The 27,247-nt window shown below is 42.7% G+C and overlaps 1 protein-coding gene across 8 annotated transcripts in view; it reads left to right on the top strand.

The window, feature by feature from the left end:
* The window catches only part of PSD3 (pleckstrin and Sec7 domain containing 3), a 113,924-nt gene that overhangs the window by 65,942 nt on the left and 20,735 nt on the right, over positions 1-27,247 (top strand). For all 8 annotated transcript variants that reach the window (XR_002433319.1, XR_002433320.1, XM_021380349.1 and 5 more), the window contains 3 exons: positions 9,119-9,162; positions 17,316-17,509; positions 22,042-22,112. Coding sequence is in view for 6 of the 8 variants with exons in the window: in XM_021380349.1 (XP_021236024.1) it covers positions 9,119-9,162; positions 17,316-17,509; positions 22,042-22,112 (309 nt within the window). In the remaining 2 variants the exon portion in view is untranslated. The remainder of the gene's footprint in view (positions 1-9,118; positions 9,163-17,315; positions 17,510-22,041; positions 22,113-27,247) is intronic.

The raw sequence follows: 27,247 nt of genomic DNA, 5'->3' as shown, positions 1-27,247 counted from the left end.
TAACTGATATTTTATTCAGTCTTGCTTTAGGAATTTCTGTTTTGAGAGACATATTCACCATAACTAAGAAACAATGTAATGGTAAAGGTATGGCAGAGGAATAGCATGGCCATCGTTCTTGGTCTGTTGCTGATGCAGCATCTGCTACTTAAATACTGCTACCTTGGCATATGCCAAAGTAAGGGGTGGATCTTGCAAGTGCCTTAGTACCCTGCTCTTGCAAACACTTTCACCTTGGGTATTGGAATAAATCTAGTGTATTTGCTGGGAGGATTTCTGTATGTGAAGTCTCTGCCTGTGGGAGAAACTTGAGACTTTGTCAGTGAGTGAGGCACTTAATCTCTGTACCTCCTTGCTTCCTGTCCCAGGCTTAGTGTCCACTGTGTAGATATGGTCTAATGTCCTCAGAAGGAAGACTTTCTCCCTGGAGTGATGTCTGACACCGATAGCTGCTGCTGCAGTGGTGATCACTGTGATCATCCCTCTGTGGGATTCCCATTTCTCCCTCGTGAGTGCTGAGAATAGAAGGTTGTGGTGAGGGATATAGCCACTTGAGCTCCTGGCTCAAGCAGTTTAAAGCATACTGCAGGTTTTGTTTTGTTTGTGGTTCTCTTACCTTATTTCATATTAAGATATTTGTATCTGTGAAGTACCTAGAACCTGTAAACGCTGTTTTGTGGAGGGCTGAGAAGGTTCCCTCCTTGCCCATCAGTGGTACCTGCCCAGCTGATAAGATTATAAGCATGCATGGGTTTATTCCTCTAGTCTGTTTTCCCCCTTTTGTCCCTAGTACAGGCTGTGACATTTCTTGTAGACAGGACTGCAAGCGAGATTTGTATTTCTGGCTCTGCCACTGAGTGGATGTGTGATTTTGGACAGCCGTGTTCTTTCCATGGATCCTTTCCCTCTGCTGTTCTTTGTCTGACCAACTATTTTATTCGGATGTCACCAATTTAGGGACTTGATTTATGGCTGAGTTTTAGCTCTTCTCTACTGCTGTATCACTGGAAGTTACTGCCTATGTATAGCATTGCGAAGGAGGTCTTTTAATTAGTGAAGTCCATGTGTACATGCTTGTATATAACCTCTCACAAAACGTCTTCAGTTCTATGCTGGGTTTTTTTTTTTTGGATGATAGTACCATGTTGGTCCCCTCTGTCTCAGAGATTTTGGTTTGCAGGCTTGTCCTTCGTCATATCTCTGTGGATGTGTTTTCCCCTTTGTCTGGACTGCTTTGTACTTTATCTGCTCCCAGCACAAAGGAACTACGGTACTCAAGACCTGTTTCTGTAACTGCTTTAGCTGCCAGGGATAGGAGACAGATTTAATCTATTTGTGCCCCAGAACCATATTCCACTGATGCCTTTGCACTTACATCACAGTCTATTTTGCTAATCTGGGGAGTATTAACATACCCTTGTGCTCTAGCCAGTATGAACAAGGCACCGACATGGTGACTGTGTGTGAGACTGTGTGTGACTTGCTGCCAGTGTCAAAGAAGTCAGACAGCCCGAAGACCCCATCATCTCCCTTAAAAAATTAGGAAATGTTTCTGTGAACACGCATACATGTACGCTTGTTGTAAGAATACAGGCTTCACTAGGTAATACATGCTGGGTGTATATTATAGGGAGGTATCACAGTCTCAGGACAGCAAGAGAACCTGTGAAAACAATGTTGTAAACTGATGTTTTCTTATTCTCTGAAGAGTATTGTCAAACCTGGGCTGCAGGCAGAATAAGTTGGAGGACCTCAGGGTCTTCTGTGTGATCCAGCATGCTCAGCAATCTCATCTTCCGACAGACACTGATTTCCTGCAGCCACGGACGGAATTGCAGAGTGCCTGTACCTGTCCTGCCTGCAAATGCACAAATCTAGTAAAACAGTTTCTGAAATTAGCGGTGTGGGTGCTTCACTGTCAAGAAACACTGCTCTAGCATTTGTTTCTGTTCATTTTTAATAATTTAGTATGCTGCCTTTACCAATATCATTAATGAAACACTCTGGCTAGTACAGGAAAATCTTCCTAGCAACTCCCTTGAGTCAAGATTACAGAAGAAGCATTTCTTGTATATCATTAATTTGGCTCTTGGGAGCCCCAGCTAACCACCCTTTTCTGTTTTATGATGACGTATCTGACACAGTCTTTCTTTTTTTTTTTTCCTTCCCCTATTCCCCATCTTCTCCACACAAACCAGATTTTTTAACAGAGGAGTTTCTCTTAGAAATGTTCTCCAGTTGGTGACGCACTTGAAATTCCCTGGGTGAAATGATCTCTTTTCCTTCTCTCTAAAACATTTCTATCAACCCTATCTCCACCCACACCAAAACAACATTCATTGGTTCCATATGCTGCTGAACAGCTCTGTGCTGTTTTATGAATAATGTATGCCGGCTTGTTAGAAGAATGTTTGTTGTACAAACCAGTGGAATTTAAAATTGAGAGTGATATCAGCAGACATGCCTTGCTGTGCACTAACCCATGGGCTTCTTGGGGTACTGCTTTGGCATCCTCTCTGCACCTCTGTGACAAGAAGGAGAAAATGCATAAGGCATCAGGCATAAGCAGACTTTGAGGCTGGCAGGATGATACAGGCACTCTATGTTCAGAGTCCTTATACTCATCTCAACAGGCATTACAAATCCATGCATGGAGAGACAAGAAAATTTAAAGACCTGAATGTTGGGGCGAGGTAGCAAATAGGAGATGGCAAAGTAATGTAGATCTGTATTCAGCTAATATTTCTGGGAGAGGGTTATCCTTCAAGGTGCAGATGTCTTTGTACAGCTGTCTGTCTGACTCTGTTCAAACCTGTTGGTAGGTAGTGACACTGAGAGACACCCCGGTCCAGAGGACTGGCATGTTAAGTACAACACCTGTCAGGACTGTGCGTAGACATCTATGATGTTTGGTGTCTGTTGCTTTTGCAATCTATTTCATTCCTGTAGTATCTGCTTCTTAAGTTGTGCTTCTCCCTTCAGTAAATGGTGCATGGTGGGATCTGGGCTGGTGCCTGGCTAACTGCTGTAGTCATTGGGGCAGAGCTGATGGATTGGTTCTGAATGAGTGAGAAAGCTGCGCTGGCATGCAGGCTAGAAGGGAGTGGACTGTGGTTCACTCTGTTCTCAGCTATGGAACACAAAGGAGACAGGTGGAGGAGATGCTTCTGAATTTGCCTTGCTTGAAGGTATGCACAGACTGCTTTTTCCATTGCTAGCCTGCCCCCTCCCATGACCTGCGAGCTTTCCTGCTTCCAGGCTGGGGAACAGGAGATCTTTGTCCAGAGGTGTGTCTGGGGCTTCCTTGTCTGCCTGAGATCAGCCATTCTGCTACCAGCCTGAAATGAAGAAGAAATGTCCTCAGACAGGACTTGTGACAGTAGCTGCAGGGTGGCATGGGCAAGCCTCTAAGAACACAGTTGCAGCTTCATCCTCTATCTCCTGGCTGTCTAGAGCATCTGATGGGAGCTGTAAAGATCACTTGGTGCATCTCATAGAATCACAGAATGGTTTGGGCTGGAAGGGACCTGTAAGATCATATAGTTCCAACTCCCTTGCTATAGGCAGGGACACCTCCCACTAGACCAGGTTGCTCAAAGCCCCATTCAGCCTGGCCTTGAATGCTTCCAGGGAGGGGGCATCCACAGCCTCTCTGGGCAACTTGTTCCAGTGTCTCACCATCCTCATAGTGAAGAATTTCTTCCTAATATCTAATCTAAATCTACCCTCTTCCAGTTTAAAACCATTTCCCCTCATCCTGTCGCTACCTGCCCTTATAAAAAGTCTCACCCCAGCTTTCCTGTAGGCCCCCTGCAGGCACTGTAAGGCCACAATAAGATCTTCTCAGAGTCTTTTCTTCTCTAGGCTGAAGAGCCCCAGCTCTCTCAGCCTGTCCTTGTAGGGGAGGTGCTCCAGCTCTTTGATCATCTTCATGGCCCTTCTCTGGACCTGCTCCAACAGCTCCATGTCCTTCTTGAGTGGGGGGCCTCAGAACTGGACAGAGTACTGCCAGTGGGATCTCAGGAGAGCAGAATAGAGGGGCAGAATCACCTGCCTCGACCTGCTGGTCACATTTCTCTTGATGCAACCCAGGATACAGTTGGCCTTCCGGGCTGTGTGCACACATTGCTGGCTCATGTTGATTCTCACATCAACCGACACTCCCAAATCATCCTCCTCAAGGCTGCTCTGAAGCCATTCACCACCCAGCCAGTATCTGTGCTTGGGATTGCCCTGATCCAGGTGCAGGACCTTGGCCTTGGGCTTGTTGAACTTCATGAGGTTGGCATGGGCCCAGCTCTCAAGCCTGTCCAGGTCCCTCTGGATAGCATCCCTTCCGTCTAGCGCATCAACTGCACCTCTCAGCTTGATGTCATCTGTAAACTTGCTAAGGGTGTGCTTGATACTACAGTCCGTGTTGCCTACAAAGACGTTAAATACCACTGGTCCCAGTACCAATCCCTGAGGAACACCCTGAACAACTTGTCACCCGTCTTCACTTGGAGATTGAGCCATTGGCTGCAACCCTCTGAGTGCGACCACCCAGCCAATTCCTTATCCAGCGAGTGGTCTATCTATCAAATCCATTTTTCTCCAATTTGGCAACCAGGATGTTGTGCAGGACAGTGTCAAATGCTTTGCACAAGTCCAGGTAGCTCTTCCTTTATCCAGTGACGCTGTAACTCCATCGTAAAAGGCTACCAAGTTTGTCAGGCATGACTTGCCCTTGGTGAAGCCATGTTTGTTACCATCAGTCACCTCATCTATATTTTCCATGTGTCATGTTCTCATCTCCTGCAATGGTCAGATGGTTCTTCCCCAACAGTGACTTCAGAAATCAGAGCAAAACTGGATGTGAGCAGAGAGCCTGACAAACAAAAAACAGATCTGGGTGATTCTGGCTCTCCAAAGTTGGTTTTGTTTTTGCCTGTTTACCTGCTCTTGGCAGTCATTTCTGCTACCTTCCCTTTTGTGCACAAAGCAGGTGTAAAAAAGTACCAATGGTGTATTTTCTTCTTGACAAGCTTTTCTGGATACGTGCAAGTGTGACCATAAACTGGCAATTACAGAGAGTATGCCTTTTGAAGGAAGGGCTCATGCCGTGCCCCAAGAGATCTTCATTTCCTTGTGTTCTACTGGCCAGGCTTTGTTACCTAAGCAATTCAGCCTGATGAGTACCTTTGTATTTCCCTACATCTTTGTCTCTGCATGCACACCTGGTTGTGTCTTCTCTGCTTTGCATGCAGAGACTGACGCACAGCACAACAGGCAGCTGGCAGGTGCTGAGAGCAGCCTGCTTAAATGGGTTCAGTGGTTTTTGCATGTGGTGGGGTTTTGAGGAAGGTGATGATGCAAAGTGACCTTTTCTGTTTTTTTCTTGTCAGCTTTGTAAATAAATGGGAGTTTTCAGGAGGACTCTCTGCGTAGTGTTGCATCTCTTTCCAATCGCGATAAAATTACTGATTGCTGAGAGATTGTTGAAATCTAGATTTCTCGTTTACCTACTTACCAAAGGGTAGATGAGGATGGAATTTAGTGACTTCTTATGGAGCCATAGGCTTTCCTTTAAAAAAAGGAAGTCCACATTTGTTGTCCAGTTTTTGAACAAAGAAATCCCACTTTATTCTTTTTTTTTTTTTTTAATACTACATGCTGTTAAGGGTCAAATTGTAGCTGAAGGAAACAGCACTGGAGCTGAGGATGATTTGTACTACTCTGTTTTATACACCAGTTAATTTTTTTTATTCTCCCTTGAAAATTGCTCTTTTTTCTCAAGGAAACTCAGAGAAGTGCTGAGTATGATGGACCCAGAGATCAGCAGTTCTCAGAAAAGGAAAAACTCTAGGCCATAGATTTTTGGGGTCTGGGTAATACAGCTTAGAAGATAAAGCAGTAAAATTGGACACTGCTGAGTAGCTAGTAGCTGAGGGTCTGGATCTTGTTTACAGTACCCTTGGGTGCTGAGAAGGTATCTCTCCAAGTGGTATCAGTCCAGCTTGGAAGGTGAGACCAGTAAAATATTAGTTCTGACATTCCCTACTGTGGTTCAGCCTCTGGTTTTTGGCTTAGGTGGTAAATCAGCCAAACGCTTCCCAGGCTAGCAGGTAAGAAGCTCCGATTGTTGTCAAATTGTAACTATGCTTTAAATCAAGGTCTTTTTTTCATTTTCCAGAGAAAGAGACATGAGTTTGTAAAACGTACACTTGCACCAAGCCAAGTACAGTAAAAGTCATGTCCCCACCATAATCTCTGATCAGCTTTGGTGCAATCTAGTGAAGCATTTAAGTGATTGTGTTCAAGTTTGTTTGATATAATCATACTCCAGAGAGATGTCTGCTGAAAAGAGCTCCTGTCTGAATCAGAGTCTTGGGAAACAGCCATGAAATGACAGAGCAGGTGCTGGGCTGTTTACGTCTGCTACTGGTTTTAAAATATGGGAGAAGGAAACTAATCTCTGTATCATAAGAGAGCCCAGCAGATATTGGGAATATGCTAATGAATAAGCAGTGTTGGAGAAAGAGCGCAAAGCAGCTCTAAAAGACTCATATTTCTAGTGGCCAATGCACAGCAATCTCTGCTAGAGAGGTGAGTTGAGGGCTCAAGGTTGAGAGCGGATGCATCACCATCTCTTAAGAGGTCTGCTCACCGAGGTCTCAGTGAACATGCTCTGTACACAGCTGACTGGGCTGTGGATACTTTCTAGGGTTTGCTCTTCCATTTTGCTGAGAGCGGAGACTTTCTGACAGGTTGCATTTGATGCTCCATGGAGGACACTGTGTCCTTTTTCCAGTGTATGCCATATGACTGGATTCGTGTCTGTTACTCTCTAAGGAAGGAAAATGGAGTCTGGCTCATTGTTAAAGATTGGGACGAACATGTGTCACTTTCCACAAGACAAAAGCCTGGGGCATTTGTTGTTCATTCACCAGTCTGGAGTTCTGCTGTTATGTGTCCTGCTCTTTGGCTGCAGTGATCCTTGGAGACCTCCTTAGCAGCAAAATCCATAAAAATCAATACTGCACAGGGCAAGCGTTTGTTTTCAGACATTGTGACCCAATTTGTTGTTTGGCCCAGAGAGTAACAAGAGGCATTTCTGATACCTCAGGGCAGGCTATGTTGCAAAAGCTTGTCCAGCCAGCTGGGGAAAAATTCTGCCTCTTTACCTTGTACTGAGAAGTGGCTTTCTGGCTTCAAGCTGTAGGAGAATGCTTTGATAGTAGTAGGGCAAAAAGGCCAACTCAAAAATAATAACAAGGCTTTGATTAAATCATTGAAAGTATTGCAGCTCCTAAGTTGAAGTACTGGGCAACCCCAGGCAATTGGTGCTCCTTTTCTGCTTATGCAGAAAAATGGAAGTGCATGTAATTCTTCAGGACTGCTGGTTGCATGGTAGGAGAAATGTAAGCCCTTTGTGTTTGGTGGGGTTTTTGTTTGTTTGTTTGTTTGTTTTCCTGCAGAGTATCCTTACAATCTCTTACTAACATCTGAAAATTATCAAATTGCCTACAAAGAGCCAGGAGATCCCTTTCCTTCACCTTGGCTGTTTGCCTTTGGATTAGAGATTCTTGTACAGATTTGGATGAAGAGACAGCACTCAAGAGTTGAAAATATCATATTGCTATGAGTAGCTCAGGAAAGGCTTTAGTGGTGGGAACCTCTCCACTAGTGTGAGCAGGATGGTGGATGGTTCCTCCTGATGGTCATATCTGTTCCACTGCTCTGAGAAACATACTTTTATGGCGCACAGTGCCTAAAAGTTGCTAATGTGCAGCATCAGCATGAAACAATTTGTTCTAGTGTGTTTGACCTACTTGTGTATGGTTCAAGCAAGCCAGATTTTCAGAGAGCTAAATATTAAGGACCTTCAAGTAGATCATGCAATATACAGAAGGGAGTCAGTGGATCACAGGGTGAGCAGTGGGATATGTTCATGGGAGTCCCATTGTGAATTCCATTGTGATAAAGGCACAAGGCTAGCTTCAGCTCTGTAGTCTTCCAAATTATTTTTGGTTTGGGTCAGACTTAAAACTATTTAAATGCTAATGTTTCTGTTGAGCATGTCATAGCTATTATAGTATGTGATTTTCAGACTTGTTTGTACTTGATGTGCTACTTTTTGGTAATCATGTGCATCAACAGTTCTTCTACACATTAACATATTTCAAGGTTGTGTAGGAGTTATGTGCCAGAGGGAGTAAATCTAGCTATGTATATAAGGTAAATCACAAATGTGGATTAAAAGTGCAAGAATCAGGGACATTCCATACCAAAATACTTCACTTGAGGCAAGTGGCCTATTTGAACAACTCCATTAGCTTTTAGTAATAGCAGGCTTTTATCTGTTGTGTGTGTCAGCTAATGAAGAGCTGAAATCAGATGCTCTTATCCAGGTGATACATGTCCTTCCTCTCAAAAGGAATCCATCTCAACTATTTGATCTCTTCCCAGGCTTAATTCACCCTCCCTTTTCATTGTAGGCTGGTATCAACAACAGAATTGGGATCCCTGTTGTCAAACCTACTAACTTCTGTCCTTTAATGTAAAAGAGAAACTTTGTTAGCAGATAGCAGTCTAAGACATCGATCTTCAAATAGAAAAACTGCTTATAGTTTTTTTTTCTGTTTTACACTTAAATTAAATGTATTTATATCTGAATGAGGGGAAGTATTCAGATGTCTCTGGGGTTCAGAGTCTTTGGATAGTTATCCTGGTGTAGTTTTATGGGAAAGCCCACGTGGTGAAATCTTGTCCTCATTAATGTCAATTGCCAAAAAGTCTAACAGTCTAATGCTTTATCAGGAATGAAATATGACTTTGAATTTCACAGTGACATGTAGGAATCTAGCCATGTGGATTTTGCAAACTTTTGGGATTATTTAAAAATAAAAAGTAAAATAATCCTGTTCTAGAAAATGAGTGTCCTCTCAAACCCTTTATTCTGTTTTTTTTTTCCTAAAACAATTTCTGCTCAAGACTTTTGTGTTACCATGAGCAGATATGGTTCTTTCTTAATCAGAGACATCTCACTTGCTGGTATAGTTAAATAATTTTCATTAGCATATTAATGTATGAGTAGCAGAGGTAAAAATAATCACATCTCCTTTCTTTCCCTTTGCAGGCCCTCTACAATTCAATCAAGAATGAGAAGCTTGAATGGGCAGTGTAAGTATACTGCATGGGATTTAGGAATTTAAAAAATAGTACCTGTGTAGCAATCTGTTTATAATTCCTATTTCAGTATCTGAGTGGGCTCCAGAGCCTCTAGAAAATAGCCAGTGCATATCGTGAGTTTGCTTTTCTGTTTTTGAACAGCCTGACAATACTGCCTCGTCTGTTTCTCCAGTGAGGGGAGAGTTGTTAGTGATAGGAGCCAACTGCATTTGTAAGGAAAGAGGACATTTCATTTAGTAGGAAACTGCAGCCTGAAAGGGAGAAATTAAATCCTCCATTGTCCTATGACTGCATAAATAAAACATGTTGATTTCACCCTTTATCTTTCAGTACATTGTGTCAGAACCACTGAATAGAAACACACATCTTGGATTGAGTTTCCTGCTGTTGGTTTGTTGTCTTGGTTTGTCTTCTGATTAAATATGGATAACCTGACAACAACCTACTACGAAAGATGATAAACTGAACAGTCTGATATCTGCTGATATTAGCTGCTTGTGACAGGCTAACACATGTTAACTGCTGAAATACTGTGGATAAGAAAGAGCTTCTGCTTCTGACCATGTTAAATTGACATTCCTCTGTGATTAGGTTCTATGTGGTCTGGGTATACCAGAAATGAGTAGAAGAGTCTGCTTTAGATCATGCCTCTTGAAGAACAGTGGATTTTGGTGTAAAATAGAGGAATGATGTCTTTATTTATTTTGGCTGTACAAAATACTTGCCTGCATGGATTTACCTACCTGAAGCCTCACCTTCCTGAGACTACATGCTTATGTATCTTTTGCGCTAGCAGTCCTAAAAGTGCCACAAGTCTTGCAGGTTCACTGGTTTCTGATCTACCTGAAGTTTTTAATTTTCAGGTGCCTATCTTGTCAGGGCATAAAACCCTGCTTGCAAGGGCTGCTAAACCCAGCTGAGGCTGCAGCCCCTGTTCGGAAGTCTGTTAGATAATTTCAGAGTAGTGAGGAAGATGTACTGGTTGTGAGAGTCACCAAGAAATGCAGTCTCTAACGAGAGTTACGAGAAGCAGAGTGAGTGCATGAGTCTTACCTCTCACAACATCAGAGCTCTTTGCAGAACACTATCATAGATATTTTAGACCCAGCAGAATCTGCTGAATGACTTTCATGATCTCAGAATTTTCAGCTCTTTGCAAGAGACCATATTGTGTCCAGTCCATTTGGGCAGCTTCCAGGTAGGAACTGGCTCACACCTGGCTCTGTTCCCATTAGCTTCAGTCACGTTGATTTATGAGATAGCCTACTCTTGTATAGGCAATAACTCCTTTGGCAATTACACAGCCCAGTCCATATCCCTTGCTAATGAACTATTTTGGGGGAAAAAAATGCAAGCAAGCTAGATGAAGGGGAAAACAGAATCTTAAATAAGGCTTTGGGGTATGGATATAAAGCAGCTCAGAAGGATGCTGGAACTGATGTAAAAATTACTTTCTGTGGTGGGAAATGAAGCTCATTCTGGACAAAACTAAAGAGGTAGTACCTTGTGCCTTAGGCCTCAGAGGTCTGTCTGGAAGAGGGAGCATGAGGATGTCTCTCCTCACTATTACACAGCTGTTTGCTGATGTAACTCCAGCCAGCATTAGGACTGCCTGAATGGAAGGGAGAAGACACATTACTTTCTCTTGCAGAGAAAGGTGGATGGGAAAGAGATGTGATCAGTTTTACTGTGACAGAACTGAGGAAGATCTTCTCTGTCCTTTCCAAAGAGTATTTCTTTGCTTCCCCTGATGGAGTTAGCTGGCAGAGAAGTGAGGCAATGTGGAAATAGGGCTGCAAAACCTCAGCATAAGCTCCCTTATGACCCTGATATGATGAAGAAACACCTTTCCTCTAGCGAGAATAACCTTGAGGCTCTAAGGCTCTCACTTAGAGCTAGGCAACAGTTTGAGTGTCTCTGTCAATGCATTATTGGTGGACTAATGACTGTCAGTAAGTCCTTAAGCAAGGGAGTCTAATGGTGTTGAGTGTGATGGGTAAGACTGCCACCTGATCCTTATCTCCCTAGTTACAAGCTAGACGTATCATCATCCTAAATGGGTCACTGTCCCTTTCTAGTAGAATTACAGTCTGGTTCTAAGCCCACTAAGAGAAAAGGCTACGACTGATTCCAATTTTGTAGTCAACAGAAGTGACACCTTAATCAGCAGATGTGCTCCTCATTAATTTCCTCAGGCATTCAATAGGAGGAATATTCTTTTATACTTTATGAATAAAGAAACACGAGTACAGCTCTGGAAGAGAAAATTGCATTGCAGTTCTTTTTCTGCAGTAGTTCTAGTTTTGAGTTCTCCAAAATGTTAAAAGCGAGTCACTTGCCATGATCTGTAAAACAAATGAATCAGACCCTGAATCCATGGAAAGCTGGTAAATGTAGATCTTGAGAGCACTCTCCTCCAGATCCCAATGTTTTTGGTTGCAGTAGAACTGCCAAGAAGTGTTCTGCCATTTACTTTGATTACTTGCTGTTTCCTCTTGCCCACCAGCCATGATAAAAGTGGTATGGGAAAATTAACCATCAGATATATGATTTTTCTGTTTCTTATCCTGTTCCATATTTCTTCTGTACAGCATACCATTCTAGAACTATCCTGTCTGTTGTACTGTGGTTCATTTCCTTGAATCACAAGTCAAGCACAAAATAGTGAGGAGAAGTCAGTGAAATAATTGGTAGAAATTCCTACTGACCGCAGTGAATCCAGTCAGTTACTCTTATTGTTTCATCCAGTTAGTCCAACATATCCTGTTTTCAGTGTGCTGATGTTACAAGAACCCCCCAGTTTGATGCACTTTAGCCATGATTGTTGTGTTGTAGTATCTCATGCTTCTTAAACTTCCTGAAGGCTTGTGATTTTTTTCATAAGATGTTTCATGATAACCTCTTGTTCTGCCCTGCATCTCCTGTAAGACTAAATAAATTCAAGACCCTGTGAACATTATTATTTAGAAAAGATAACACTGATGAGAGGGACCTGGGTGTATTCTTTTCAGGTTGTAAAGGCTGTTGCAAAGGAGAAAGGTGTGAATTATTCTTCATATCCATTGTGGATGAGCTTAGGTTTGAAGCAAAGTTTGGGTTTAACATTAAGAAAAACTTTCTATTAGTGAGCCTTGTAACCCTGGAAATAGCTTTGACAGTACAAGCTATGAACATTTATTCACTGGAGGTTTTCATGAACCATTTGAGCAAATATCTTTCTATAATGGATTAGGAAGGGTGGATTCAACCTTGGAACTAAAGAGATGGATTAGCTGACATTTTAACATCCCTTCAGTCTCATTGTCTACAGTTTTACAGCCCAGGTTTTGTAGGTGTTTCTCATCCTTTGGCTTTTGCACCAATTATTGCCAGCTGTAAGGTGGATAAGAAAAAGGAGTTTGATTTCAAAGATGCAGAGCTAAATATGTTTTATTTGTGTGATGCCTACGTGGAAATGCAGTAATGAACTTTGTTGTTCTCCTTTATTTGCAATATTATGTCTGCTTCCTGTTGCAGATGATAGGAGTAATAAAATAATCATCTTAAAATAGACTGAGTGGTGATCTAGAATTAATACATGAAATCCCAAGTTGCTGCTTACAAAATTGCAGAAACCAAATGGCTGCATCTGAGCTAGTTGTACTGTAATAGCTTCCTCCAAGCAGGACATGACAGTTTTCAAGAGAATCCCATGGTTTATGACCAATTGATGACACAGTTCTCTTTCCACAGAAGTTTAGACGTGAAAACAGTAATCAACTGCACTGAAAAATCAACTCCTTTGAGCCAGACAAAAATAGGTGTTTGAGACAGTGATGCTGGAGAAGAGCAAGGCTTTGGAAAAAGGCTCCTGCCAAATTACTTCTGAGTTTCCTTTTGCAAACTGGGATGCTGAGACTGGGCTGATTTTAATGACATCTGTACTGAAGCTCAACTTTTTTTATAATTACCTTTTTTTACCTTTACATTATAATTACCTTTTTTTTTTTCTTGATTTCTAGGATGTTTTCTGTTTGCAGCTTAATTGGTTTTATAGAGAGCAGTCAAGTGTTGACCTCTTTGCTCTTCTTTCTTCTGTCCTCTATTTGGGAAAGATGCCATGGGGAACTTCTTCCCACTGGTTTCTCAAGTCAACTTCCTAATTATAAAGTTATCCATCCAACAGTTTTGTATAATTATATGCTACAAATGTGATTATTTGTTTAAACTGACTTTTAAATTGATGTACCCAGTCTTTTTTCTAGCTATGTCATACCAGTTTTCTACTTGAACAAATGAGGAGAAAAATGGAAGGCTTGACCATCTCTTTCCAGTTTAGAGTGTTTTCTAAGGCAGAGCCTCAAATCAGGCCACAGAGCAGTACAGAAGTACAGAAGTGTTTTTGTTACTGAGAGAAGTGTATGTTGTTTTTCTCCAAGAGCCTGAAAAACATGTTGTATGGCAGCATCTTTATTTCTAGATATGTTTCAAAACTGTTTTTAAGAGGCAGGCATTTTCTGTTTTTCTTCCATCAGGCACATAGGAACGAAAACTACTCTTTCAGTTCAGCGTCTTCAAAGGACAGAACAAGCAGATTTTTGCTGTGGTGTGCTGGTTCTCATGAGCAGCCAGTGGTCTGGTATATTGCTCTGTCTGCAGGTCCTTTTCCGAAGAGAAATATAAAGGAAGATGGAACTCAAGCTGTTCCTTTTGCAAATATCACCTACCATAAGGAGAGTCTAGGAGAAGCTCTGTCAGAAGCCTTTTCTTGTCACCAGTACTCTGTGGAGCAGAGATGCTAGTAGTCGCTGTCCGTCCTCAGCCTTCACTCCTCAGAGAGGCTCACCAGAGGTATCGGTTCCAGGCCCAGAGCCAGGAATTATAACCCTCTGCTAGGAGGGACAGAAAGGACTAAAAACCTCTTCAGATTCTTGCAGACTTCATAATAATATCTTGCTACTGAAATCTGTGTTAGAACCAGCATTTTTTTCACCCAAATGCACAAAGGTTATGCTGTATCTTGTACAAGGCATTGAGCTTGGCTTTGACAGGAATGTGATCACTGCCTATGTGATAACAGGCCCATGACTCAGAGTATACTTGCATAGAGGCACTACCTGCTGACTGTTATCTGCATCACTAGAAACCTTCAAGCTAGGGACATTACAGGACTTCAGTAATCTCTGAGAGCCTTGTGAGGTTGAGGAGTTAGTTTCACCCTTCACAGTCTAGAATTTCAAGGAAAGATCAGTTTTCAGGTGTATGTGTCCACAGGCCAGCTGAATTGTTTGCACCTATTCCTTCTTGCAGCCATACCCTAAAGCTGTTGCAGAGTAAACTCAGTATATCCTCATTACTGCCTATGCATTTTTGGACTGCTCTTCCAAGGACTTGTGTTCTGTACGGCCCTACAAGAGTATGTCAGCCCTACAAGAGTATGGGAAATGGGCTAGGCAAAATAAAACAGTGAGCAGTGTTCCTTAACTGCTTCGTGTGACATGAGCCAGAAGGCCAAGCACCTTAAGGATGTGTATAGTTATCAGATCTTGGATCCCTCTAGAGAAATCTACGTCCTCTGCTCCCTTTTTGTCTCTGAAGAGCCTGTATTTAGAGCCTGTATGAGGAGCCTGTATTTTATAAGAGCTTTTGTCTTACGCTTGACCAGTGAAGTAACATGAAACATTTGAAGCAATGAGTCCCAGAGCCCATGGTTTTATTTCCACTACTATTAGATATTCAAGGTCAGGGAGAGATAGAAGCTAATCAGCTGTTCGTCTATTCCTTCATGTCCTCTATAATGAGTCCCTCTCACCCTCTGGTTCCCTTCACTGCGCCTTATAGACTGGCTCATGTATCTTGACCTCCAAACAGTCAGAACATCCAGCACTTAGGTGTGGGAGGCTTCTGAGCCTCAAAGATGCCCCATTTTCAGTGACAGCTTGAAGGACCATTTAAAGATCTGTTCCCTGACCAGTAGTCAGGACAGTAGATACCATTTTATCCTTGTCTGCTCCATCTACATCTGTCTTTTAAAGAATTCCTGCTTATTAGTGCCCTAGAGATGCTGACTTTGAGAGTACCACTCCCAGCACTAGCGCTGTCTAGGATCCCTGTTGGTCACAACTGCTGTAGTTGCTTGTATAAGAGTGCAGGTACATTCCCACAGGACAGGATCTGTATAGGATAATGTGCTCCCATGGATCCAAAGAAGATAGTGCATTCCAAAAAATCGTAAGCCTTTTACTGCAGTAGGTCTCTCCTGACAAGGGGAAATCAGCTGTGTCCTTGGCTGAGATCCCAGAATTCACAAGCATTTCTATGTGATAAATCAGCCTTAGTGCTAGTGCCCTAGGGAAGATTTTAGTCTAGATTAGGCACGATGAAGTACACAGAGACTTGCGTTGAGAGAACGTACTCCTGAAATGGACAGATATAAGAAGTACTTGTCACAATGGTCTGGCCTTGCTACCAGCTACTCAGAGCGGTAGGAACAGGAAAGGAAAGGTGGAGACAGTCAAAATTGTCAGGAATTCCTAGATTTTTTAATTTGGGTCAGGGCTTCAGCAGAACTGTGCTCAAATTCTTACTGCTTTGACCAACAGGAAGTTTATTGCAGCTCTCTCTGTTCTGGAGTGGGAACACGCATATTGATAGGCTAGAAGATTGAAGAACTGGTCTGCCTTGCAGGAATGCGGTTTTCCTATAAAAGTTTTATTCTCCTTACTAATCAGAAGATTTTGCGAGGCAACACCGTGATGATATACAGTGCATCACCATCTACATCTCTACAACTGAATCAAATGTCTGACACCTTTCTGTTGCTCTCTGGCCAAATGTATAGCACTCATATCCATACTGCTGATAGATCTTACCTGTGCCTCTGGATTTGGTTTCCTTGTTGTCATAACAGTTCATTACCCTGGTATCTCCTCAGACTAAATTCTCCAGGAAACCATTTCAGCAAGGGTAGGGACGTCACAGATGATCCCTATAGCCTGCAGTGTCTTGGAGGATGTTTATTTGGGTGGTCATTTGCATACCTGGTTGCAGCATATTGCAAAAAGAGACTGATGCATGCCTTGCTAATTCTTGTCTGATGCACACCTGTGAACATGTGCATGTTTGGAAGTTCTGCTTTGGTTGATGTAGTTTGCCATCTGTGCTAATCATGTGGGCCCAATGAAATGCTTCAGCTTTTCACTTTCCCCCTCAAATAGCTATCATTGCACTCAAGTGTGTATGATTTCTTTGTCAGATGCTGGATTTAGGAGAAGCATTACCACCATATCCTTTAATTACCAGCCTTCAGCCTGCTTGATGCACCTTTGCCAGTCAACTGGAAAGGAGCGTGCAGAGACTTCAAAAGAGACTGGGCTGCACTGTAATCTGACACTAACTATGATTCCTCCAGATGCACCATCCACCTAGATCCAGTGACTGACTGTTCTCTGAAAACAATGTGGACATCCTTTGTTTTCTAAGTTAGCTTATCCTTTTTGCTCTTGGCTGACAAGCAAGAAGGCATTCATTAGCTGGGCAGTGCTTGTGACTTGCTGAAATAGGTTGCCTTGTTATTCTTGGTACTAATAAGTAACATATTGAGCAGCGTTTTGTTTCTAAAGTAAGAGAAGACAATTCACCTACCGTAGTTTTTATTTTTAAGTTAATGCTTTTATGCTAGTCTGTGGAGGAAATTAAAGAAAAGGAGGTAGAGTCTGTGTATCACGTGCAAAGTTAAGGAGTAGGCCCTAGTGATCTCTAGTAATCTAATTCTTTTCAGCTACATGTGAACACTTGAAGAAATTGAAGCTTTTTCAGTAGAACCTTGCAGGCAACTATTTTCTGTTTTAGCACTCAGATAAGTGGAAATAAAAATAAGTGAAGCTGTTGGACATAGAACACTTTTGGAAGACTGCCTTTTGGAAATTTAAAAGGGAGACTTGGACTTTCTTTAAAATTCAGCTCCTGTAGGCTGTGCTGGTGAACTTGATGAAGAGTAGCTTTGCTATAATCTGTCTATGTTGTAGAGTATATCTAGGTTTCTCTCCAAATAAGGTCCCCTATGAAGAGAGAGGTAAGTTTTGACAAGGAGTGTACAAGAATTACTGAAATGAAATCTTGCTGATCAGTTGCTCGTTCATTCTTGTATTTCATTACTCATTAAGGGATGAAGAAGAGAAAAAAAAACCTCATTCGGATGGTACAGATGAAAAAGATAATGGGAATCAGACAAAGGCTGTAAGTCGAGTTGGAAACTCTAACAACCCATTCCTGGACATCCCTCATGACCCCAATGCTGCTGTGTATAAAACTGGATTTCTGGCTCGGAAAATCCATGCAGATATGGATGGAAAGAAAAGTAAGTATCCTTCATGTGTAACGTGACATCTCTCTTCCTCGTAATCTCTGCACTGTACCACTTAGGATGAGACTGTTTGCTTTTCAAGGCGAATAGTGCTGCTTCATTAGGGAAAATTGCAGCAATAACAAACGACACAGCAATTGGATTATCACACTCTCGCTATCAGGCCAGGATTTACAATGTTCGGTCCCATTTGCAGGAGCTCTAATGCATGTGCATAACGAGTAATGTGATACAGCAAAGCAGCATGAATCTTTTGTGCTTGAAGAAAATGAATCTCATGGTTTACAGAAGAGAAAACAATTTCAAGTGAATTACAGCTATTCAGTGGCAGTTTGGTAATTTTCCTTTTCCTTATGTGGTACCAGATTGTTTCAAATCTCCCCTTCCCTTTATGTCTGTCTTTAAAAAAAGGTTGTTCATCTCTGCTTGGAGGATCCTATAAGTGTTCCCTCCTTTCCCGTTCTTGGATCACATATCTGACAAGTCCAGCAGCTTTTAGTAGCAGCAAGAATTATGCCATGCTGTTTCTTTCTGCCCCTTCTTTGTAATAATCCTGCTGTGTTTCTTACTTACTTTTAATTAACCTTTTTCCATCTTGTCCTACTTCCATTCTTGGTGCAAATTATCAAAGGTCTTTGATTTGCCTGCATGTGTTTTGTTGTTTGGGTATCTTCAGTTGCTTGTTTTCTACTGAGAGTCTTAGAAACAGCAGAGGCTACTCAGGACATCTGTATTTTTCCCTATTGTTGTTGAAGACCACCAACTAATGGTTCGTACTGTCGGAGTGAATCCTGAAGAGAAAAGCTGACTGTGGTTAGTTTCCATTAACTGCAACTCTCTCTAGTTAAGCTAAGTTGTTTTGTATTTGCATGTTGTGCTAGTGTATTGTAGAAGGTATGTTTGGAGATCACTGTTTTCAGCCTGGAGGCTGACACCCGTACAGCTAAATCCAAGTGGTGGTGTAATCAAACTGACCTCATTCTTTGTGATGAGTGGATGTTCTGAGTAGGTTCTTCTTTATTAAACTTCTGTTTATTTAACTTTAATAAATAATTGTATACGTTGCCATGATTCACTTATTTATTTATAAATATTCAGAATTACTCACTATTCAGCTCATTGAATGTTAGTATTTTTGAGATAATCCTTGTCTTGGTTTTATGATTTTTGTTATTGGTATTCGACATCATAACATCATGTAGTGCACTGGAAGTTAAAGAGTTAATGCTCCAGTTCTGTGGATCATGGATAGTTCTGGGTACCTGGTTCTCAGAAGAGAAGAACTACATACCCCTGAGGACTTTGCTTTGTAGTTTTTCTGTTTTTCGTTCAGAGGGACAGATAAAACCGTTTGCAGATCACGAGATGTTTTCTCTTTCTCTTCACTTTCTGTTCATCTCGGCAGCGTCTCGATTTCAGCATTAGAGTAAGGCCTTTGGTTTTTGGACACACTCTCATTTTATTTGATTTACTAGCTTCAATTCCAATTATATTGTATTATATTGTATTATATTGTGATATCTTGCATTCCGATATCTTTTTAGTAAATTAGCTTTCCTCCTCAGATCATTGCTGCTGTTTTGTTTTTAGGTCCATCTCCCTACCCTTTTCAACCCTTCCCTTTTCCCAGGGTGTGGGTCTGTGAGTCCCCTCACCCCGTTAGTCGCAGAACCGGGCTGAACCACCGTGTAAACCGCTGACAGTCCTTTAATTAGTAATGTAATTAGGGCTTTGATTTCCGAAGTTTCTGTATACATTAGACGTCTGTCTCTCATTGTCATGCAACTCCTGAAAAGTTACAATCGAAAATTCTAGTTGCAAATAAAATGAACTAATTTTGTAAGTTAGTTAGGACTTTTAATATTTCATTTCCTATTGGAATTACTGCAGGGCAGAGATCAGCATATATGGGTTTGCTAATGAGGTGTTGTGATTATGTGCCATACATATTTTCCGAGGAGAGGAGTACCAAGGGCTAAAACACTCAGACAGTCTAGAAGAGAAGGACACAATAGAGACCAGTGGCTGAAAACTGAACTTGATAAAAGCCAGTTGTAGAGAGGAAGATCTGGGAAAATACAGACCTGTGAGCCTTACCCTTGGGCCTGAGAAGATCACGGAACAGATCTGGAAGCTGTGTTAAGGCACATGCAAGATGAACAGGTGATCCATGACAGCCAGCACAGCTTCACCTAGATTACATCTGACCAATCTGGTGTCCTTCTGTGATGAAGTAACAGCATCAATGGACAAAGGAAGGGCCACGGATATCATCTACCTGGACTTCTACAAAGCCTTTGACATGATCCCTCATCACATCTTTATTTCTAAATTGGAGAGATAAGGATTTTTGAAGAGTGGATAGAGAATTGGTTGGATGATTGCAGTCAGAGGGTTGTGGTTAACAGATATGTGTCCGTGTGGAGGCCAGTCATAAGTGGTGTCCCCCAAGAGTCAGTCTCAGGACTGGTCCGCTTCAACATCTTTATCAATGACATAGCCAGTGGGATCAAGTGCACCCTCAGCAGGGTTGCAGGCAACACTAATCTGAGAGGTGCAGCTGGTAATACACTGGGAAGGAGTGCCATCCACAAATACCTCTCCAAGCTTGAAAGGTGGGCCCTTGTGAAACAAATGAGGTTCAACAAGGTCAGGTTCAAGGTGCTGCCCTTGGGTTGGGGCAATGGCAGATATGTGTGCAGAATGGGAGAAGAATTCATTGTGAAAAGCTCTGTGGAGAAGGACTTGGGGATTTTGGTAGATCAAGAATCTGTACGTGAGCCAGCAGTGTGCACTTGCAGCCTGGAAGGCCGACAGTATCCTGGGCTGCATCAGCAGAGGGGAGACTGCAGAGAGAGGGGCAGAATTGTCCCTCTCTGTTCTGCCCTTGTGAGACCCCATCTGCAGTACTGTGTCCAGGCCTGGTGTTCCCAGCACAAGAAGGATGGGGATCTGGTGGAGCAGGTCCAGAGAAGGGCCACAAAGATAATCAGGGGACTGGAGCCCCTCTCCTATGAAGAAAGGCTGAGGGACTTGGGCTTGTTCAGCCTGGAGACGAGAAGACTCCAGAGAGACCTCATTGTGGACTTCCAGTACCAAAAGGGAGCTTATAAACAGGAGGGGGAGTGACTTTTTACATGGCCAAATAGTGGTAGGATGGGAATGGCTTTAAATTAAAACGGGAGATTTAGGTTGGATGTTAGGAAAAAAAATTCTTTACTCAGAGGGTGAGGCAGTGGCACAGGCTGCCCAGGGAAGCTGTGGATGCCCCATCCCTGGAGGCGCTCAAGGGCAGGTTGGATGGGGCCCTGGACAGCCTCAGCTGGTGAGTGGCAGCCCTGCCCACAGCACGGGGTGGGCTTTAAGGTCCCTTCCAAAACAAACCATTCTGTGATGTGGTTCTATGAAAACACAAGGAAGCTGCACAACCAGGATGCCCGCAACAGCACCTTTTGTCTTTAAAAGTATCCTAGCACACTGTCATAATTCAGAATAGGTTAATTTATGTAGAGATTTCTACTGTGAAATTCTATTGGTTGCATAATACAAGTAGGAATAATGCCCGCTATGTGAGATGAGAATGATTAACCTGTAGAGCCAGTGACTAATAACTTTTTCACTGCCGCTTGGTGTCAGATCAGAATGGGATGCTTTTTTGAGGGTGATGCTTTAATCATGTACAAGTTATTAATTGCAACATATAGATACAGGTGGATGTTGGTCACTGGTTTGTTCCTGGTGGAGGGTGAACTTAGATGCGTGCTTCTGGTCTCTGTCTCTGTGACTGTACAGCCCATGCCTTCTCTCCCTGTACCACAGCTAAATTTGAGACTGGAGCTTTCATACTTGACCTCCTTGCAACCCCCTTATTTTTTCCTGTCATTCTTGTTCCTAGGGATTTGTGGGTTGGATGTGTTGCCTCTGTGATGCTCTTCAGTGTTACTTCAGGTTTCTTGAGAGGTGATTTTTTTTCTCCTTAGCATTTGATTTGGCTCCTCTCTGGTTCCCCTTTGGCTTCCCCAGCAGCTGCAGGAAGAGGGGATGGGATGAAGCAGGCATCTGACTGCTCAGTGCCCACTTGGGTGAACAGCAGTTGCAAGAAGGAGGGATGCTCTTGGGAGGCATTGCTTTTTGAGTAGTGTCACACTGATTCTGAGCTGTGGCTGCCGACCTGTTTTGGACATGGAGAAAGGGTGTTTCCTACTAAAACCACCACCACTGTACAGAGCTCAGACCACTGTAGGGGCGTTGTCCATCTACCTGGCAGAGCACAAAGACCAGATCTCCCCAGCGCGCTTTCTGCATTGCTCCTGTTCCCTTCTGATCCAGTCCAGTGCTGTCTTCAGGGTTGTTTTATTACTCTATCTCACAGTAGGTATGTGCAGGCACTGTGCTGAGTTGCATTGTCCTCTGAAAAGGAGAGTACAAAAGAGGTTTAACTCAGGACTAATGTAGCTCTCCTGTTGCCTAGACAAAGTGTAAAAATGGATCTGAGTTAAATGGGTTTTCATTTGTTTCCTTTGCAGCTCCCTGGGGAAAGCGAGGCTGGAAAACCTTTTATGCTGTGCTGAAGGGAACAGTCTTGTACTTGCAGAAGGTAGGAGAAATCACTATCTTTTGGAAACTAATTGAAGAGGGATAAAGCAGCAGGCATCCTCTCCGCTCTCACGACCCACCTTCAGGTTCCTTTCCCTCTGACACGCAGTATATCTGTGCCACACCCTGTTTACACACACATTGAGACGTGAATCCCTTCACTAATGTGCTCCTCCATTTCACAGTTTCAAATTCAGTCTCATTGTCCCTATCCAGATGTGCACCCTGTCAATTCCAGTTTATGCCATCACTGTCACTCATGACTGACAAAACAGCCGGCTTCACAAGCAAAGACAGCATCATCTCTCTCTGTCTTGCACAGATTCCTCTGGGCTGCTTTTAACACTGCAGTTGATATGTATGACTTCACCTCCTGTAAGTCTGTCCTCCTTTCCAGTCTTTTCACAGAATACTTTTCTGCAATGACTGCAAGAGCAGCTGCAAAACAGTTTAACAGCAGCTTGATCTTGGTAGGAATCTGCAGCTTCTGCTCCATAGCAAAATTGGAGGATACCATTTTTTTTCAAAAGCAGGATAGAAAAACTTATTTCTAAAAAATTTTACTCTCTGCCAGCAAGAAGTCTAAAAAAAAACCTCAGCTCAAACCTTTCAAGTCTTTTGGCGCAAGCTTGATTCTAATACAGTTTTAAATATAAGCTTTTTAAATTATAACTTCTCTTGGAAAGTGAGATGGAATATATGAGCAAGAACTGTCAACATGAAATTTTGTCAGTTTGTAGATTTTTAAGCCCTTGTGACTCTCACCATAAGTGAAATGTTCTTGATATAGGTGATGTCTGTCCAGGTTGCTCTACATTGTGCAGGTGTGCTCCACTGAAAGTGTTTCTACATTTCCACTGTGTTTTGCAACTGAAAGGAGCACAAGTGCTTACTGTTATTTCCTCCTTCTTTGTTCTGGGTTTCTGAAGTTGTTGGTTTCTTTGGAGGCAGAATGGTGTACAGTCTTGAAGGGGAATGAGAATGGTTTGGATTCATTTCTTACAGCACAGGGTTTAAGAGGTGGCTGGTCAGTGCTCAGTGCCTGTTTGACAGCACTGAAGTGCTGAAGGAGACAAAAAATCTGGAGGCAGGAGCAAAGATTTGGGCTGAAACTTGGATATTGCATGCTCCAAAGTCAGTGTGAGAGACTAGAACCAAGTCTCCTGAATTGCAGCTAAGCCTTCTCTCTGCTTCTTTTGCTGACAAGAGCTTCAGATTTTATTAAAATGGTCTATATGGCAGGCTTGCGTTTTCACTTTCCTGAGTGAACTGCAGTCAGCTGCTTTGATTTCTGAAATGAGTCATGTTTAGTTTATTTGAAAAGACTGGATGGTTCCCTAAGAAGTAAGAAGGTTCCTGTCCATAGTGTATGAATTAATTTCTTATTTGATCCTTGAGGAGAATTTAATGAGCTTTCAAGGGGAAGAAGTGGAGGTGCTGTCTGTTTTAGAATTTTAATCGAAAACTTCTATAAGTATCACTGTAATAATAGTTAAAAACACTAAGACAAAATTTACAGATGCTGATGTAGCGTGCAGATTTTCTGCAGAAGTTTGCTCTCCCCACTGTCACCCTCCATCTCTTGGTAAGCGTGAGGGTGATTTCATATCTGACTACACTTCTGCAGAACAAATACATTTGTGGAATTCTTGTTCCTATTTGTTTTTCGGTTGTGTATCTTGCATTTGTCACAGCACTTGAATTCAGTGATTACAAGATGGCAAAGCTGCGCTCTCCCACATAGCCCTGAATCCACTTTCACCGAAGCAGTAGCAAGTGACGAGCAGTACTTTTAATTCAGTGCTAGAAAGGTTGACAGAGAGGTCTGATGGGAAGTGACTCACTCCCTGAGTGATGGGGCAGCTGTGAGCCTCCCCAGGGTGCCTGTGACCCCTGCTCAGCAGCAGTGCCTCATGCAGCAGCAGTGAAACATCCTCTGATTTCTCTTCAGCTCCAGAAGGTCCAGCAGGGCTTTGCTCCAGCCCTGAAATAAACCTTGCACTGTTAAGAACATGCTATTGCAGAAGTTGATAATGACAGGGTTTTAAAATATATGGCTAGACCAAGTTCAGTGACAGTAAGTGTTGCTGAATTGTTGCTTCCTTCTGCAATATACTAGGAGACAGAAATGATCACAATTTCGTAAGTTTGAGGAGCATTTTAGAGCAGCTTGATTTCTGTGTAGAAATGCAGAAGTGTGGTGGTAGTTACGGGCAAGGGATTTCTTTCTCTCTGTTTCCCTTCTCTCCTAATTACACAGTGCTACAGGACAGGATGCACGCCCATTTGCATTTACAAGATTTCCCTCTTTTTCTCATTATCTGTACATCTATGGAGGAAAAAGCCATGATTATAGTTTCATCGCACTGAGTGCTATTCAAGCAGAGGAGAGAGAAATCTCACAGTTCTAGGTACCGTGTGTGCACAAATAAATGTTGCACTGTTGCTTTCTGTGCTCATCTGTAACTCAGCTGTTCCCTCAAGACATTAATATAAATATTAATAGTTTGTAACAGCTGTGATTCTCCCAGTGGGTAGTGTGATCCCAGTTCTCTTCCCATTCTGTTTGCATAGCAGACTAATTCTTCTTATTGTGCTGTCAAAGTCTATAGATGAGAGTGGTTCCTAAACGGCGGTCATTTGAGATTTACAGGCAAGTTTATCTGGGCAATCTTGTCTCTGTGCCCATTTTTTTTTTTCATTGGAACTGTTCCAGTGCTAATTACTGTGCTGCATATTGTTTTATTTTTTAATGAGTGATTTGAGAGGGAGAGTTTCTGAATTAGCGAGCACAGAGGCCACCGGAGGGGCTCAGTGGAAGCGTTCACAATTAGCCAACTAAACATGCCTGCACAATATTATATAAAATGAGAGGTTTGACATGTTTGGGCTGTTGGCCCTGACTCTGGACATCCTCAGGCCAAGGCTGATTTCCTGCCCTCTGTTTATAGCGAGAGGAAATTGCCAAGTAGGAGCTTGACAGAATGTCTCTTCACTAGACTGACATGGGATGTGATGTGCGTACAGAAAAGAGGCTTATAAGGAGGCGACCTCACTTCCTTGCTAGAAATTGCATATGAGCAGACAGTGCAGGGCCTTTGTGTTTTGACTCTGCTCTGAGGTTTGCAAAATCTTGGCTCTTTGATGTGATACTTTGTAATCTTGTGGGATTTCACGTATTCTTATATAATTTTTCTCAAATATGTTTCCTCTGTCAGAATTAAAAAAAAAGAGAGAGAAAGGCTGTAATGGTGTAAAGTGATCAGGGACAACACTTCCTGAAAGGATTTTGCATCTGTTATGTGCAGCTGACCAGAGATGTCCACCCACAGATACCTTGGCTGATAAAAAGCCAATTGCCTTAGTTGGGTGTATCAGAAATGAACTTAGGAACATGTGTCCATGTAGAAACTGGGTCAGCAGAATGTAGAAAAGTCATTTCTTAGTAGTCTGAGAAAGATGAATTCAGCATGTATTTGTATTGTGTGCAGCATTCACAGCAGCTTTCAGCTGATATTGAAGTCATATTTCCTTTCTGGCTCCTTAGATATTTCTTGCCACTGTCTTGGTCTAACTTTAGTGAGCTGCCTTTCATTTCTGCTCCACCTCCACATGTGCTGTCCTTGATGGCATAGGAGATATGGATGTACCTGTGTCCCTAGCATTGCTTGCCAGTTAAGAAGAGTTGAAGGCCTTAAAGGAGGAATTTTGTCAGCGCATTCACATCCCTTCAGCTTTCTCTTAGGTTGGCCAACTACTGGTAGACATTTCTGGTATGCTGATGAGTGCTTTTGGAGAAGCTGACAGGAACCCAGCTGTCAAGGTAGACTGCAACCGGCTGACCCAGTGGGATTAGCAAGGATTATCATGAACTCTCTCCGTCAGTAAGGAGGAGTTCTGAGTCAGTATCGCTTCTGGGACTGCCCAAATGTGGATATGTTCTGGAACAGGTTTAGACGCTCGAGTGAGTTGTGACCATTGGATTCATCTCACAGAAAGCTGAGAGGCACCAAGCACAGTGGTAGCTGATACTGTCTCGAGGTAGTAATTTGAAGGAAGCCAGAATATCATGCTTCTAAGGTCTAAATTCATTTCCTGGCCTTGATTTTTTTCTCATTCCCTGGATAGTGGAGCCAGTCATTTCCCCCAGAGCAACTACCAAAGAAATGAACTTTTCTACCTTTGAAGAAGAAGGCTTGCTTCCCTCACTTTCAAGATATAGCTGGGTGAGATGTTGGGCAGCCTCCTCCAGTTCTTGCCCTTTGGCTAGATGCCTTCCCAAATTTGCCTTGAAGAAGGGTAGGGAGTGTCCTGAATGGGAGTAGGCAGAGTACCTCATGCTAGGAAAATCCATCCAAAACTTGCTAGAACTTGGCAGGACCTATAGCCAGAAGAGGGAAGGAGCATTTGCCTTAGCTCACTGTCAGGCTTTGAATACTGCTTAGGTCACAGGTGATTAGGCTGAAGGCTACCCTATGGACATTAGTGCAACAGTTCTCTGCCTATCCGTTTGTTCTGCCACAGCTCTGTGGTGGGTTGTGTGCCCTTGTCTCAACCCAACTGGGGCTGCTGATCATGATGATATTGCTGGTTAGCTGCCTCTTCCCTGGCTTACTGGTGAAGTGTCTAAGCAGCAGGTTCTGGGACTGCACTAGCTGGACTAGCCTGGAAGCTGGCAGAGTAGTGGGGTGGTTTGCCCTCCCTTCTGGGAAATGGTGGTCACCACGGGTGGTGATTCTCATCCCCTGAAACTCATCTTGGAGATCCCCAGCCAGATCCAGCCTCACTGACGAGAGCACAGATGCCTTCAGCAGTTGAAGCCCCTGTCTGTATACCACCACATAAGCCATGTAAATCGATGAATCATTTCAAAAGCTGCATCTTAAGCAGCTTTTCTCCAGGAGAAGTACCTTGCTGGCTGTTTAAGCTAATGCTATCCCTTCTGTATGATTTGTGTTCTGTACTCTGTTGTCCGCTAAACTCCATCTCATAACTCTTGTGTTCGAGTGAAGGGATCAATAGTTATGACACCTACAGGGAATTACTCTTCTGCTTTGCAGCCATCCTACTAGCTCCCTTGATGGATGTTTCAGATGACACTGATTTCTGGGGAAGTCCTAAAGGAAAGATGTAGAA

This window comes from Numida meleagris, chromosome Z (assembly GCF_002078875.1).
Source record: "Numida meleagris isolate 19003 breed g44 Domestic line chromosome Z, NumMel1.0, whole genome shotgun sequence".
Classification (NCBI taxonomy): domain Eukaryota; kingdom Metazoa; phylum Chordata; class Aves; order Galliformes; family Numididae; genus Numida; species Numida meleagris.
Note: the sequence above shows the minus strand (reverse complement) of the source record. Positions and strands in the feature narration are given on the sequence as shown.